The sequence below is a fragment of the Podarcis pityusensis genome (genome assembly GCF_964106645.2).
Source record: "Podarcis pityusensis genome assembly, chromosome: 2".
Classification (NCBI taxonomy): domain Eukaryota; kingdom Metazoa; phylum Chordata; class Lepidosauria; order Squamata; family Lacertidae; genus Podarcis; species Podarcis pityusensis.
Window position 1 is genome coordinate 31,230,947 of NC_138029.1, and position 13,892 is coordinate 31,244,838.

Genomic DNA, 13,892 nt, shown 5'->3' on the forward strand with positions numbered 1-13,892 from the left:
GCCAGCCTCGAAGCCGGGTTGGAGGGTAGCGGCAAGGCGTCGCGCGCCTTCCCGCTGCCCCCCATCCTCTGGGGCTGGCGATGGGGGAAGCGCTGCTTTCCCCACCGCCAGCCTCGAAGCCGGGTTGGAGGGTAGCGGCAAGGCGTCGCGCGCCTTCCCGCTGCCCCCCATCCTCTGGGGCTGGCGATGGGGGAAGCGCTGCTTTCCCCACCGCCAGCCTCGAAGCCGGGTTGGAGGGTAGCGGCAAGGCGTCGCGCGCCTTCCCGCTGCCCCCCATCCTCTGGGTCTGGTGATGGGGGAAGCGCTGCTTTCCCCCACCGCCAGCCTCAAAGAGCAGACTCTCCTGGCTTCAGCGGAAGCAACGCGAAGCCTCCGGAGCGCAGGCTTCGGAGGCTTCGCATTGCTATCGCTGAAGCCAAGGAGTCTGCATTCGCTCCATAGGACGCACACACATTTCCCCTTCATTTTTGGAGGGGAAAAAGTGCGTCTTATAGTCCGAAAAATACGGTAAATAGCAGCGAAAAGCCCAATAATATGTACCTTTTATAAAAGAAACTCTAAAAACCAAGTGTGTTTAGACCAGAGGTCGGCAACCTAAGGCCCATGGGGAGGTCTGCCGGGGAGTAGACTAGCCCGGTCTCAAAAAACGTTGCCAACCCCTGGTTTAGACCCTCTTTCAATAAAGTCTTTCTCTGTGATAAAATGTACATCAATGCTAATGAGTAGCCGCTCTGCCAAACTGTTCAAAGGCCAATATATACTAGAATACAATTAAAAAATAATAATTTTGCTATTCAGTTTTTGCACTGCCCTTTTTTGTTGAAGTCTTCAGTTTATGAATGATCTCACACTAACATCTGTAGAGGTGCGGTGTTTTTCCGTTGATCATTTGTAATCAATAATAAACCCTGGTGTTACATTTTCATGCGGTACTTCAAATGCTGCAACAGTTTGTATTGTACTCTTGCATGCTGTCCATTGAATAATTTGAGGGCCCTATGCATTAGCAATGTACAATCTATAGCTGGCAAAGGGTTACATAAGTCGAGATGTTTTTGCGTTTTAGATATTCCTTTGTGTGCATATTGTTTTCTGTTGGGCTTTTTGGGTTGTTTACTGTTTTATGGTTTAAAGTTGTTTCCTTAACTTCTCTATTTGCTTTCCTTTTTTAAATCTAAGACCAAACAAATACTTCTGTATTCTTTTGTATTTGTAAACTGTAGCGCAGTGGTAGGGAACCTCAGACCTGTGTCCCAAATTAGGTGCTCCAGGACCTTCCCATTTGGCCTGCAATGTGGCTTTTTTGGGAGGGGAGGGGGGAGGAAGGCCACCTGCTCATCACTTCATGCCGGCGCATAAATGGTGACGCTCTGGTGTCAAATTCCAAAGAAATGCTTGATAGAGCACACTATAAATGTGTGTTATAGTTGTTAGGGTACCTGATGTCATGGTGGTGTCTCTGGTGACTGATAAATGGGCAGCCCTGCCTACCCGTCGGAATGGATTGCAGAGGGTGCCCCAATTCTTGGCCCGGATGATTTGCCAGATCCAAAATAGACTCACCTTGGCTCATCAGCCACACCCAGTTCCCCACCTTGGCTGTAATGTAATCCTTCATACTGAAGAAGGTTCACGGCACCTGCATTCTCTTGCCAAAGATCATGGCTTTAATCCCTGCCCTATTAAACCTTGCTGCCTTGGTTGCATGATCCTGCTCTGTGCTGGGAACCGGATTGTGCAGCCAATGCAGGATTGAAAGCTGTCCTATCATCCATCAGTTGACAACACCGGTGACATCAGCTGATGGGCAGGTGGGTGTGGTTTGGAGGAAATGGCCTCCCTGAGCTAAATTAGTCCTGGTGTGCCAAGATTGGCCTAAGAGCTAGAGGTTCCCCACCCCCCTGGTCTGAAGAGTAGGGTGACCTCTAAAAATAGTGATAGCGATAAAGTACAAGTTCCTCCTTCTTCTTCCCCCTTTTCAAGGATCCCAAGTACCAGGAAGAATTCTGAGGGGACCATCTCCAAAAGCACATGCCCTGCATCCAACCGGGCAAGCATAGTCTCCGACCACATGAAGAAAAGCATGACCAATGGTGCCCTTGCGTCACCGCTGATGAGCAAGGTGAATATCTGCATAGTCCGCCTGCCATCCAGAATTTCCCACTGTCGGAACTGTGTGTACTTTGAACTTCAAAAGGAAAGGGAAAAGTCTTAAGCTGAGCAGTGCAGATTCTGGGCTGAGGAGAAACAAAACCCAGTGATCTGAAAAAACCCCCCAAAGTAAATTGAGAGCGAGTACCCTGAAGTTCTCTTCAGCTACTGAAAAATATTACGCAGTCTCCTCTTTGGCTTGGTGACGCGGTTTCAGGTTAAGAATGGAACTCTGGAATGAATTAAGTTCGTAACCGGAGGTACCACTGTACTGGGGGTGGGTGGTGCTGTGGGTAAAACCTCAGTGCCTAGGACTTGCCGATCGTATGGTCGGCGGTTCAAATCCCCACGGCGGGGTGAGCTCCCGTCTTTCGGTCCCAGCTACTGCCCACCTAGCAGTTTGAAAGCACCCCTAAGTGCAAGTAGATAAATAGGTATCGCTTTGTAGCGGGAAGGTAAACGGTGTTTCCGTGCGCTGCGCTGGTGCCGGCTCGCCAGAGCAGCTTCATCACGCTGGCCACGTGACCCGGAAGTGTCTCCGGACAGCGCTGGCCCCCGGCCTCTTAAGTGAGATGGGCGCACAACCCTAGAGTCGGACACGACTGGCCCGTACGGGCAGGGGTACCTTTACCCTTTTACCCTGAAGCTCTCTTCAGCTACTGAAAAATATTACGCAGTCTCCTCTTTGGCTTGGTATGTTATCCACACAATTTTCATCAGCAGCCATAAGTGCAAGTTTATTTTTTGGGGGGGGGGGGGGAATTGAACTTGAAAGCATACAAATGCACTGCAGCAGGCAGGCAGACAGCCCAAGACACTTATGAATTGTGGGGAGTGTACTACAAAAGATTGATGAAATTGTTGGGTTGATGCTTCCGATGCAGTCACAAAACTGGCATTTTGAGTGTTAATTTGTGGAGGAACTAAAGCCTTGTTCTGCCCCCAGCTTTGTTCTGCCCCTGCAGCCTGAAGTGGTACAATCCACTCACCGGTTAACCACTTCTGTGGATTGTACCACTTCAGGCTGCAGGGGGGAAGGCTTACATGCCTGAATGTTTCTTTGCCTAGAAAACAAAATGGCAGCGAGAGGTTTGAGCCTAGCTGTTTCCCTAGCATTCCAACTTCCTATGTGAAGTACATCAAAATAACGCAAAAATGGGGGTGCGTTCCCTCACACGAGCCCTCTCCTGTGGTGTCAGTTGGTAAGGTCAAGGAAGTTATTCGTTTTACCCCCAGTACAGTGGTACCTCCGGTTATGAACTTAATTCGTTCCAGAGTTCCATTCTTAACATGAAACCATTCTTAACCTGAAGTACCACTTTAGCTAATGGGGTCTCCCACTGCCACTGCACCACCAGCACACGATTTCTGTTCTCATCCTGAGGTAAAGTTCTTAACCCGAGGTACTACTTCCAGGTTAGCGGAGTCTGTAACCCGAAGTGTTTGTAACCTGAGGTACCACTGTACTCTTAGTAGCAGCTGAGTATTTAACTATTCCAGGCATTTGTTTAAACCAGTGGGACTTTGCATCTGTGAACCTGCTGTGTTCATACAGTATATGAAATAAAATCAAACCAGGCATTTTGGTCTCTGGGTAGTTTTACTGTAACATAATTTTTTTTAAAGGAGAGGGAATTTTACCAAGTCTTGGTATAGCAGTAATCCAAATCACCAAGATCAAAAATCTTCCAGAACCTGACAATTGTAGCAGTCAAGACAGTCCACTCCTGTTTTGAGAATAAGCTCAGAGCCCACCGACTTGAATGGTAATAAATGCATCAGTTGCTTCCCAGCGGATCAGATGGGGGAAATCTTAACCCTGAGTAATGTGTAAGTGAACTGCATGACTTTTATGCAGCTAGATAACCTTAGATGCTGTCTGCTTATACATTTGGCAGTTTGCGGGTATTGTGTTTGGATTGGTCTGAACAGTTTATTGAGCAGGGGGAGCGGTTCCCATTTTGTGGTGTTGGCTCTCCACCTGTCTTCGTTCAACACCTATTATCTTCTGTCACTACAGAGGCAAGATGTGACGCAGGCCAGGAAGACGTTGGACCCTGAGGAACCTGGCGTCCCTGTTCCTCGCAGCACCTTTGCTTCCAACTCCAAACCCCAGAACGGGACGCTTCCTCCTTCTCCTCATCCGAAGCTCATCCCTGCTGTTGGGTTCTCCTCACCTAAGCTCCCTGCCAAGCTGTCTTTCCTAGACGACTTCAGCAAGAGGTCCAAGAAGCAGCCTCTCCTGCCACTCAAAACATCTCAGGACTTCAGTGAGGTCACCAGTGTCAGGGTGGAGATGGGCAAGCAGAGCTCCTGGGGGGACAAGGGCTTGGCATTGTCTTCACAGCCGCCAGAGGCTCCCAGAGGAGACCCCGAGGCCAAAGTTCGTGAGGAAGGCCCAGAGGTGACGAGCAAGGCCTCCTCGCCTTTGACTTCTTCCTCCTCCTCATCTTCTTCCTCCTCGTCCTCTTCAAGCAGCTCCTTTTCCTCCAGTCCAGCACATCGCCCAGCCAAAGGACTCCCGCAGGCCCCGATGGGTGTCAACGGCTACTGCTCCTCTCAGGAATCGGACTGTGCCTCTGGGAAACCTGTTTCCGAGGACTCCAAGTTTGCCAAGCTGAAGTCGCCTTTGCTGGCTAATGTGACCAATCTGGAGCTGGGAAATACCATGTCCCCCCCACCTGCAAAAAAACTGGCCCTCTCTGCCAGGAAGGTGCGTTTTAGGGGTACTTTACCTCACCTACCTCCAAAATGGTGGCAAAAGGAGTGGTGATTTGGGGGGTGGGGTGGGGTAGATTCAGGCAGGGGGCATTTCAGGCTGCAGACTCAATCGCGTATCATGCAATCGTAGAGTTGGAAGGGATCATCTAGTCCAGGGTTTCCCAAACATGGGTCTCCAGCTGTTTCTGGACTACAACTTCCATCATCCCTAGCTAGCAGGACCAGTGGTCAGGGATGATGGGAACTGTAGTCCAGAAGCAGCTGGAAACCCAAGTTTGGGAAACTGATCTAGTCCAACCCCCTGCAAGGCAGGAATATTTGCCCAAAGCGGGGCTCGAACCCACAACCCTGAGATTCAAGAGTCTCATTCTTTACCAGCTGAGCTGTTTTGTAGGTAGGAGCCCAGGGAGATTCATCACCTGGCCAGCTTGTAAGTCCCAAGTACTTTCTGACTACCCTCCATTGTTGCATACTTGGGGGCAATACTACGGCCCACACATAATGCTAAGTCAAATCATGGCTTAGTGTGAAAAAGCAAATGTGCAGGTTCCCTGATTCAAGGATTGCGGCCACAGCACTCCTCTTGTGCTGCCCAGGGCAGAGCAGTGGCTTGGCCCGGGTTCAGATGCCGTTCTAAGCCAAACCATGGCTTGGTCCTGGGTAGCATGGCAGCAAGCAGAACCCGGGGAGGAGCAAAGCGGCTGAGATGTCCACTCCCGGAACCGGCGTGCGCCCTATTCGTGCTCAGCCATGGTTTGGCTTGATTCTACCTGCGAACAAGCTCAGTATTCTTTTAAGCAGGTGTCTTGCCTTGCGAATGCATTCTGTGCAGGGGGACCCTGTTTCCCCAGACTCTAGGGGAGAAACTTGTGTTCTGTAGAGCTGGTCTCCCCTCATTCTTGCCCCTTCAAATCCTCTTGCTTGGTGAGGGCCATATTAAAGGAGGCATTTTGCTGCTCACAGGGCCAGAGCAGAGAGACCCTGGCTGATTCTTTTCGTTCCTCTCTTTGGAAACAAGGAAGATGGGAAGGTGCCTGTTGCCCATTGTTTTATTCTAACACTGTTCTGTCTTTATACATGTCCTTCCTTCTTTTCCCTTTGTTTCTAACAGCAAACACTTTTCTGATTCTTTTTCCCTGTCCCACCCCCACCTGTTCTTTTGTTTTCCCCCTCCCCTCTCTTCTTGCTCTGCCCCCTGGGGTCACGGAAACCTCTTTTTAGACCACCAAGTTTTTATTTATGTCAATAACTACAGGGCAGCAACACACTGCAGAAACTGAGCAGCAGTGAGCGCCTGGCGCCGCCCCACCCTCCACCAGCTGCTACAAAAACCACCCACCCCGTCTGTGCCGCTGCGCTCGACTATCCCAGGTGAGCTCCCAGGGCCCTTGCGGGGGTGGGGGGCGGTCATAACCCTGGCCTGGCTTTCTGAACCCTGTCCTTGCTGTGTGGCTCTTTGGCTTGTCATAATAAGTCACTGTAGCGTTTGGTACTTTTCTGAAGCAAAGCCTTTCTGGATTTGAGGGTGTTGCTGCAATTGCTAACATTTGCCTTGAAGCCCACCTGTTACTGGGTGTTGTGTCTGGTTTGGGTGCTTTGGGCAAATGGACAGGGAATGAGAAACGTCACCCCGCTTGGACATTATGTGTGAGAGCAGCCTCTGTGTTTTTTTAATTTGTGTTTTACACACACACACACAGTGGTACCTCTGGTTGCGAACGGGATCTGTTCCAGAGGCCCTTTCGTGACATGAAAAGAGCGCAACCCGCAGTGGTGTGTCTGTGCGCACACGGGTTGTGATTCCCCGCTTCTGCGCATGCGCATGGCGTCATTTGGCACGTCTGCGTATGCGTGAGCCTGACATGTGGTCATACAGGCTGCTATTGCTATAAGGCGGACTGTCATTTTGAGATCTTCTTGGGGGTCCCACAATTCCTTTAAAATAGCCAGATAATACTACTGCTAAAACAGGTGCATATAGGGTTGCATTCTATTCTGGGCACCTTTCTGTTGCAAAAGTGGGGCGAGCTAGGAATGTAAATTTTGTCCTTGCACAGTAGGCAAGTTTCTAAATACACTCATGCACCCCTCTAGAATCCTACATCCAGGCAACCGGAGTTCGATGGCACATACCAACCAGATAAAAACCCTTGAGAGGGTATGAAGTAGGACTGGCAAGGGCTGTGGCTCGGGGAGAGGGATCGTGGCCCACGGATGCTCGTGAGGGCCATATCAAGGCCTAGAGTGGCCGCATCTAGCCCCTGTGCCTGAGGTTCTGCATCCATCTAGTAAGGGCTGTCTTGGTAATTCATAATCCAATACTTTATTTCTCTTAATACATGATTCCAGGCCACCATCTCTTGCCGTATAACCTCGCATCAGTGCAGTCTTCCTTCCCCACCCTTTTATTAGCGCTCAGTTGAGAGTCTTTTGCATTGAGAGTCTTGTTGGCTCGCGTTGTTCATCTGAGTTCTCCAGGGACAACTGTACTTCTGGGTGCAAGTCTGCCAACCGTCCAGCCTCTGCAGAGGTGCACAACTGCATTGCTCTGTACTGCAAGCTTTTTATGCTACGGCGAGACACTCTGTTCTTTGAGACTAAACTCTTAAAAGCAATACAAATTAGCTTATACTTAGGTAGCGAAGCATCTGCATGCTTTGAATACAGATGGAACTTAAGGGGTTGTTTATCCTGCAAGAAGCAGTGCAGAACAGAGCAATAGAAGGAGGTGATCTCTAGGGAAATGCCCATGCAAGGCAGGGTGGGCAGGTTCTCACTGTTCCAGAAAACCCCAAGAATTATTGTGAACGGCCTTAAAATATTCAAATATAGCTCCACAATCTGGTGAATATAAAAACTCAAGCACCAAAGTGCCTTGGCGGGAGAGCTTTGAATTTGGCCCTGAAATAACTCCTCAGTTAGGGCATAGAAATCATCCAGCCCAGAAGAACTCCACGCCTGTGTTGTGGAAATGTGCTAGCTGACTGTCCTATGAATATCTTTAGGTGAATAAATCTCTCTAGATTGAGCTAGAAGTGGCATGGAGCTTAGGACCCTCGTACCTACGGGACTGCCTCTCCTGGTATGCCCCGCAGAGGACCTTAAGATCCATAAATAGCAACACCCTAGAGGTCCCGGGCCCTAAGGAAGTCAGGTTAGCCTCAACCAGAGCCAGGGCCTTTCCAACACTGGCTCCGGCCTGGTGGAATGCTCTGTCTCATGAGACCAGGGCCCTGCAGGATCTGATTTCTTTCTGCAGGGCCTGTAAGACAGAGTTGTTCCACCTGGCCTTTGGCTTGGAATCAACTTGATCCCCTCCCCCTCTTTCCTTTTTCCTTTCTCCTTCTGTGATGGAACTCCCATTTGGGGACTTCCCTGGCTTTTTTCTGGACCAGTCTGGATAGTTGGCCTTGGTGAAGATTTGACGTTTTCATCCCCCAAAAGTTTTTGATTTGAGTTTCTACTGAAATGAGGCTGCATTTTAATGTTGTATTTTAATCTTGTTTTTAAGTTGTATTTTAATCAATTGTTTTTATACCTGGTGTTAGCCGCCCTGAGCCCGGTCTTGGCTGGCTGGGGAGGGCAGAGTATAAATAAATTATTATTATTATTATTAGTGAGGAAACATTGCAGGGTCAGTGAAGTGGGGTTGGGCCTTTGGGATAGGGGCAGAAACAGTTCCAAAGCCTGACGCCATACCAGTCTTAAGCCTGGAAGGAGCTGAATGTTTATTAATGCCTAGGGCATGTGGGGTGGTCTGCCTCTGTATCCCAGTTGCTGCAGATCACAAGTAGGGAAAGGGCTGTTGTGCCCAAGTCCTGGGCACCTGGTTGACCACTCTGAGAACAGAATGTAGAATTAGATGCATGAATCCAACAGGGCTTTCCTTTGCTTCGGTTGACAATGCTTTGTCCTTCTGGGTGATGTAAGGGACCATTTATGTTGTGAAAGACCGGTGTGGTCTTCTGCAGAGACTTCTGCCGCTTTGGTGTCGGTTGCTCTTAGCTTTGTCTGTGTGTGATTCTCTAGGACGCCCTCATCTGCTTCCAAATCTTCAGCGCCTCCACCGCCGGCCAGCAGCGCCTTTGTCAAACCCTTGCCCAGCTTCAAATCATGCTGCCTCTCTGCCGCCCCTCTGCCGCCACCTGCGGTGCCCAAAGAGGCACTGAGCCACTCTTGCCCAGACCGGGACAAGAGGCCTTTCCTTGCCAGCTCCAAGAAGAGGAAAAGGAAGCGTAGCCTCTCGGAGGACGAACAAGGCACCCATTGCATCCCAAGCACACGAACCATTGGTGCAGAGGGAACCTGCCTCTCCAACCCACCCAGGAAGAAGAGGCAACTCGAGGAAAACGGCAGGCCTGGAGACTCCTCTCCTGAACCGGAATCTGACTTGGTGGCAGCCAGGAAGGGAGAGGAAGAGGGAATAGCTGGAGGCTGCAAGGTAGCAGATCCTAGTCTAGCTAATTCCACCCAAAAGAGGAAAAAGAAGAAAAAGAAAAGGAAGCTGCAGCAAACAGAGGAAGACTGTAAGCCTTTGCTGTCCCCTGTGAACAGGTGAGTGTTTGCTTGGTTGTCTTTTCTAGGGGAAGGGCTTTGCTTGGAGAGAGAAACATGAGCACTTGACATCTCCACCATCTGGAGGTGCATGCCTGGGGATCCTTGGATCTTGACTGTTTTCACACACTAATACCTCATCCTGTAGAATTCTATCGGTTATATTTTATCTGTGCAATCGGAATGAATTTCAGGAACCAACATGTCTTTTCTGTGCAGCCAGAACAGGAGCAGTGAACAGCGTTATAGGCTTGTCTTCACTTAACCCACCCCACTGCCTGCTCACTTATGAAGCATATTCTTATGTTATGAATGGTCTGTTGTCACCATTAGGGAAAAAGAGGTCAGAAATAGGCCATTGTATATGTGGACTGTCCCTGGATCAAGTAACTTTCCTTAAGTTCTCAAAACTCTTAACCTAGCTCAAGGTTGTCATCTGAACTAGCCAGATGTTTAACTGCGAATCACTCAAGTCAATCCATCATTTGAAAAATAAGGCTTGCCATCTTGCCCAAAAATGGCAACTGGACATTCCATTTTGGCGACTTTAACCTTGGTTTGAGGAGCCATTTGGCGCCTAGGCTTATATATCTGGGTTGCTAACACTGTTGGGATGGCAAGCCATGAAGACGTAGACTAAGCTCTCAGACCCCTCTGTGAATTGCTAGGTTGCTTACATTGCTAGGTAGGAGTGTGTTTCCTTGTTACCTGTGTCTCAAGGGTCTTTGGGCCTCTCCCCTGCCCCCCCATCACCTTCAGTAATAATAATAATAATAATAATAATAATAATAATAATAATAATAATAATAATAATTAATAATAATAATAATAAAACAAGTGGAGCCTTTGAGCCTAGTGGAACCAAGCGTTGCCCTGTGTTTACACAAGTCCTTCCTGCTGCCTTTTGGACCAATGTTTTGCATAATCCTGGCCCTTCCTGTCTGGTTGACCATCTTCTTTCCTCCCCTTTAAAGGACTGTGCCTACAAACCTGAGGCACTTATTTTTGAGGCTTCAATCCTGTTCAAGCTCAATTGGGAGTAAACTCTGCTAAGCAGAGTGGTCGGTCTCCTGAGTAGAGATGTAGATGTATTAAACAGGCCAAAAGGTACAGCTCAATAATTTTAATAAGAAGAAAGCAAGCACAGCATATAGTTCAGTTCCCCCAAAAGTTCCTCTTCCTTGCCCCTGTAAAATGAAAACTCTGAGGAAGGGGGAAGTTTGCCTCGCAGATTTCCAGAAGCCTGGTGCTTCTTATCTGTGTATAACTAAAAATAGGTTTTGGGATTCTGACGCTGCTACTGGTACAGACTGCGGGGCGTTTTGCTCAAATGCATTTTGCAGAATATACATCTGCCTAGAGATGAAACTGACGCTTTCTGACTGGCATCTCTCTGTACGCCTGATCCTTTTAAGCAAGATCATGTAGCTGAAGGCTAGGCTTGCCATACAGCAGGAAAATTCCTGATATGTCCTCGCTTTCAGGTGTAAAAATGGTGTCAGGGGAATTTTGCCGAATTGCCAAAATGTCTGGGAAAACCCGGGTGTCAGGCAACACGATGGAAAAAGCAGCAGAAACAGCTCCAAAAGCTGAGAATCACTATTTTGGGGGGCAGTTTCCCCCCAAAAGCTCAACTTTTTGAAATAATGCAACCCTACTGAAGGCTAAATCTGGACCCTCTCAGAAACATGGGCTGCTGGTTGCTGGATAAGACATGGAAAATTGGAAAGGAAAGGAAATCATATAAATATGCTTAATTTTTCTGAGTGCTAGTCCTTATGTGGCCCCAAACAGCACCATATTGGCACAGATATATTAGGCATGGGGTGACCTCAAGGTTTACAGAAGGAAAAACAGTAGGGGGGAGAGCCCCGGAAAAGCCCAGTAAGGACTGAGCATGCTCAGTACCAAATAATGCTGACTGGTTCTTTGCGGGGAGGGGGATGGATTAAATATCTGGGAAGAGGGGCATGTTTAGCTGGCTGGAATCCTGAACTGGAACACCCACCCACCCCAGTTCAGCATTTTGTTGTGAGACTTCGCTCGCATGTATAGCGGTCTTCATCTTTAGAACCTGCATATAAATACATGATGAGCCCTTTTGTGCCCTATTTCATTCTTTTATGCAGAAAGTTCAGTTTTGATGGAGGCCGTTTTAAGAGACTGGTTTTTATTTTTACCTATTTATTAGATTCATATACCGCCCTTCATCATAAGATCTCCGGGTGACTCACAGAATAAAAAACAGGATAAAAACAAGTAAATAAGTAAAACAAAACATCAAAACAATACCCCGCCCTTTCCCACAGACACATTTAAAAGGCGGTAGAGTATTAATCAGCCAAAGGCCTGGTTGAAGAGGAATGTTTTCACCAGGTGCCTAAATATATATATATTGAAGGCACCAGGCGAACCTCCCTAGGGTGACTATTCAACAAACAGGGAGCCACCAGAGATATTGTCACCCTCTGTACCCCGAATGGAGGGGGCACACAAAGAAGGGCCTCAGATGATGATCTCAGAGTCCATTTGGGTTCATATGGGGAAAGGGTCCTTGGGGTGGTATTCTTTGTACTTTCTCATTGCATTCAGATACAGTTTTAAAGCAGGTTATTTTAAAGCAATGGCTGCTGATTGTACTTTTTTCTGGGTGGGGGGGAGGAACAGTTCTAACTTTAAAAAAATAAATGAATAAAACCAAAGGGGTTGGCTGTTGTTTTTTAATCCATTTTGCAGCTGCCCTCCACAGCGCGAGGCAGAAGCCTGCCTAATAGCCCATGAGCCGGTGGAGGAGTCCTGTAGCCTGAAGAAGAAGAAGAAAAAGAAGCAGCAGCAGCTTCCTTGCCCAGCTTCGGACAGCGGCAGCCCTGCTGGAGAGAGCGAGCACCGAAAGCACAAGAGGAGGGAGAAGCAGGGGGGCTCTGTGCCAGAGGCCAGCAGCCCCCAAGAAGAACAGAGAGAAAATGGTCTTTCCTCTGCTAGAATCAGCCCCCCAGGTTTGAGACATATCTATATCTTAGCTGGGTGTGTGTGCGGAGAAAGGAGATTTAGAGTGGGGGACGGTGTACCCCCCAGTTCAGATCAGCTCCTAGAATGGGCATAGGGGAGCTTGGACTTGCTGCAGTTCTAAACTAGGCTGAGCTGCCATCAGCTCCACTGTATCTGTAAAGAGCAGTAGTGACACTTGCTCCGAACCCAGAGCTCTTTTTGGGACGCGGAAGAACTGTTACCTATTTATATATTTATATTTATATACACACACACACACACACACACACACACACATGGTTTCCTTATGTCCAAACAAAAGCAATATAGGTGCCTAACTGTCAGGACTGGTCATTGTCCTCTTCAGATCACCACACAAACACTTCTTGTTCTTTTATAACTTTTCATTGTGTATTAACAAACAATCTTATAAACTGTTCTTATCTTTAACTATTATTCCTCAGAGTCACTTATTTCAGATACCTTCTGAGCTCTGCTTCTCCGTGACCAGCAACTCTCAAAATGGCGAACGCGTCGTTCCTTTCGCTTTCCCGCTCTTTTTTCTAACCTCCTCGCTATAGCTGGCTTGTATCTCCTCTCCTCCGAATCTGAGCTATATTAGATTCACTGCTCTCCTCCCTCCCTCAGGGAAAACTTTCTCCCTCTGGGAAACTGGAAACTTCTAACTCTTAACTCTTCCCTGACACTAACTACCCAGCAACTATGTAGAATGTGGCTGTGGGTTTTCTCCCAAGGTTCCCTCTGCTTTTGTCCCAAGGCTTCATAGCCTCTGCCTGTTTGGTTTGTGCACACCGGGTGTCTCTTCCTAGGCATGCAGATGAGCTCAGATGTAACCCCCACAGCTCTGACATGTTGGCGCCTAACAGCCTAAGCTCAGTTAAACAAGCCGTTGTGATTAATTCTGGGTGCAAACCCTAGGAACTTGTGCAGTATTGTGGTTGGTGGGAATGTTCCAATAGTCTGTTGGTGTCTTGCAGGTGTTTTCCCCCTGCAGGTGTAAGTGAGCATTTTTACCTTGGCCTGTGGACCACTGGGAATGCAAATCATACACCTGTTCCTGGGGTTGTGTTTCTTTTCAGTTCTGTTCCCTTGGTTTCCCTGGCACTGCTGCAGAGTGGCAGGTCAGATTTGCTGCATGACATGATTGTGCCAATACTTCTTACCACGCACCCTTCCTTCTTTCCACAGTGGCCTTGACCTGGACTGGCAGCCAGCTTAGACATGGGGACAAGTGCTCCTGGAACATCCCAAGTCCAAAGAAGGAAGTGATACATCAGAAGCACGAACAGTTTGATGTGGTCCAGGAGCTGCTGAAGGATTCTTCAGATAAAGCTTATGGAAAGCAAGGTACAGTACTGCTTTAAGGAAAGGGGTCTTCCCGTAAACAGATGAGGCCCTCCTGCTCCTGTGTTTTGGAAGGGGTTTTCTCCTCTTAAGCCACAGTAGGAAAACAAATA

General features: G+C 48.3%; 1 protein-coding gene across 3 annotated transcripts in view; it reads left to right on the forward strand.

The window, feature by feature from the left end:
• The window catches only part of USP36 (ubiquitin specific peptidase 36), a 28,053-nt gene that overhangs the window by 10,564 nt on the left and 3,597 nt on the right, over window positions 1–13,892 (forward strand). For all 3 annotated transcript variants that reach the window (XM_080993624.1, XM_080993625.1, XM_080993626.1), the window contains exons 11-16: window positions 1,984–2,122; window positions 4,172–4,864; window positions 6,128–6,243; window positions 8,902–9,426; window positions 12,163–12,422; window positions 13,624–13,782. In XM_080993624.1, the coding sequence (XP_080849750.1) occupies window positions 1,984–2,122; window positions 4,172–4,864; window positions 6,128–6,243; window positions 8,902–9,426; window positions 12,163–12,422; window positions 13,624–13,782 (1,892 nt within the window). The remainder of the gene's footprint in view (window positions 1–1,983; window positions 2,123–4,171; window positions 4,865–6,127; window positions 6,244–8,901; window positions 9,427–12,162; window positions 12,423–13,623; window positions 13,783–13,892) is intronic.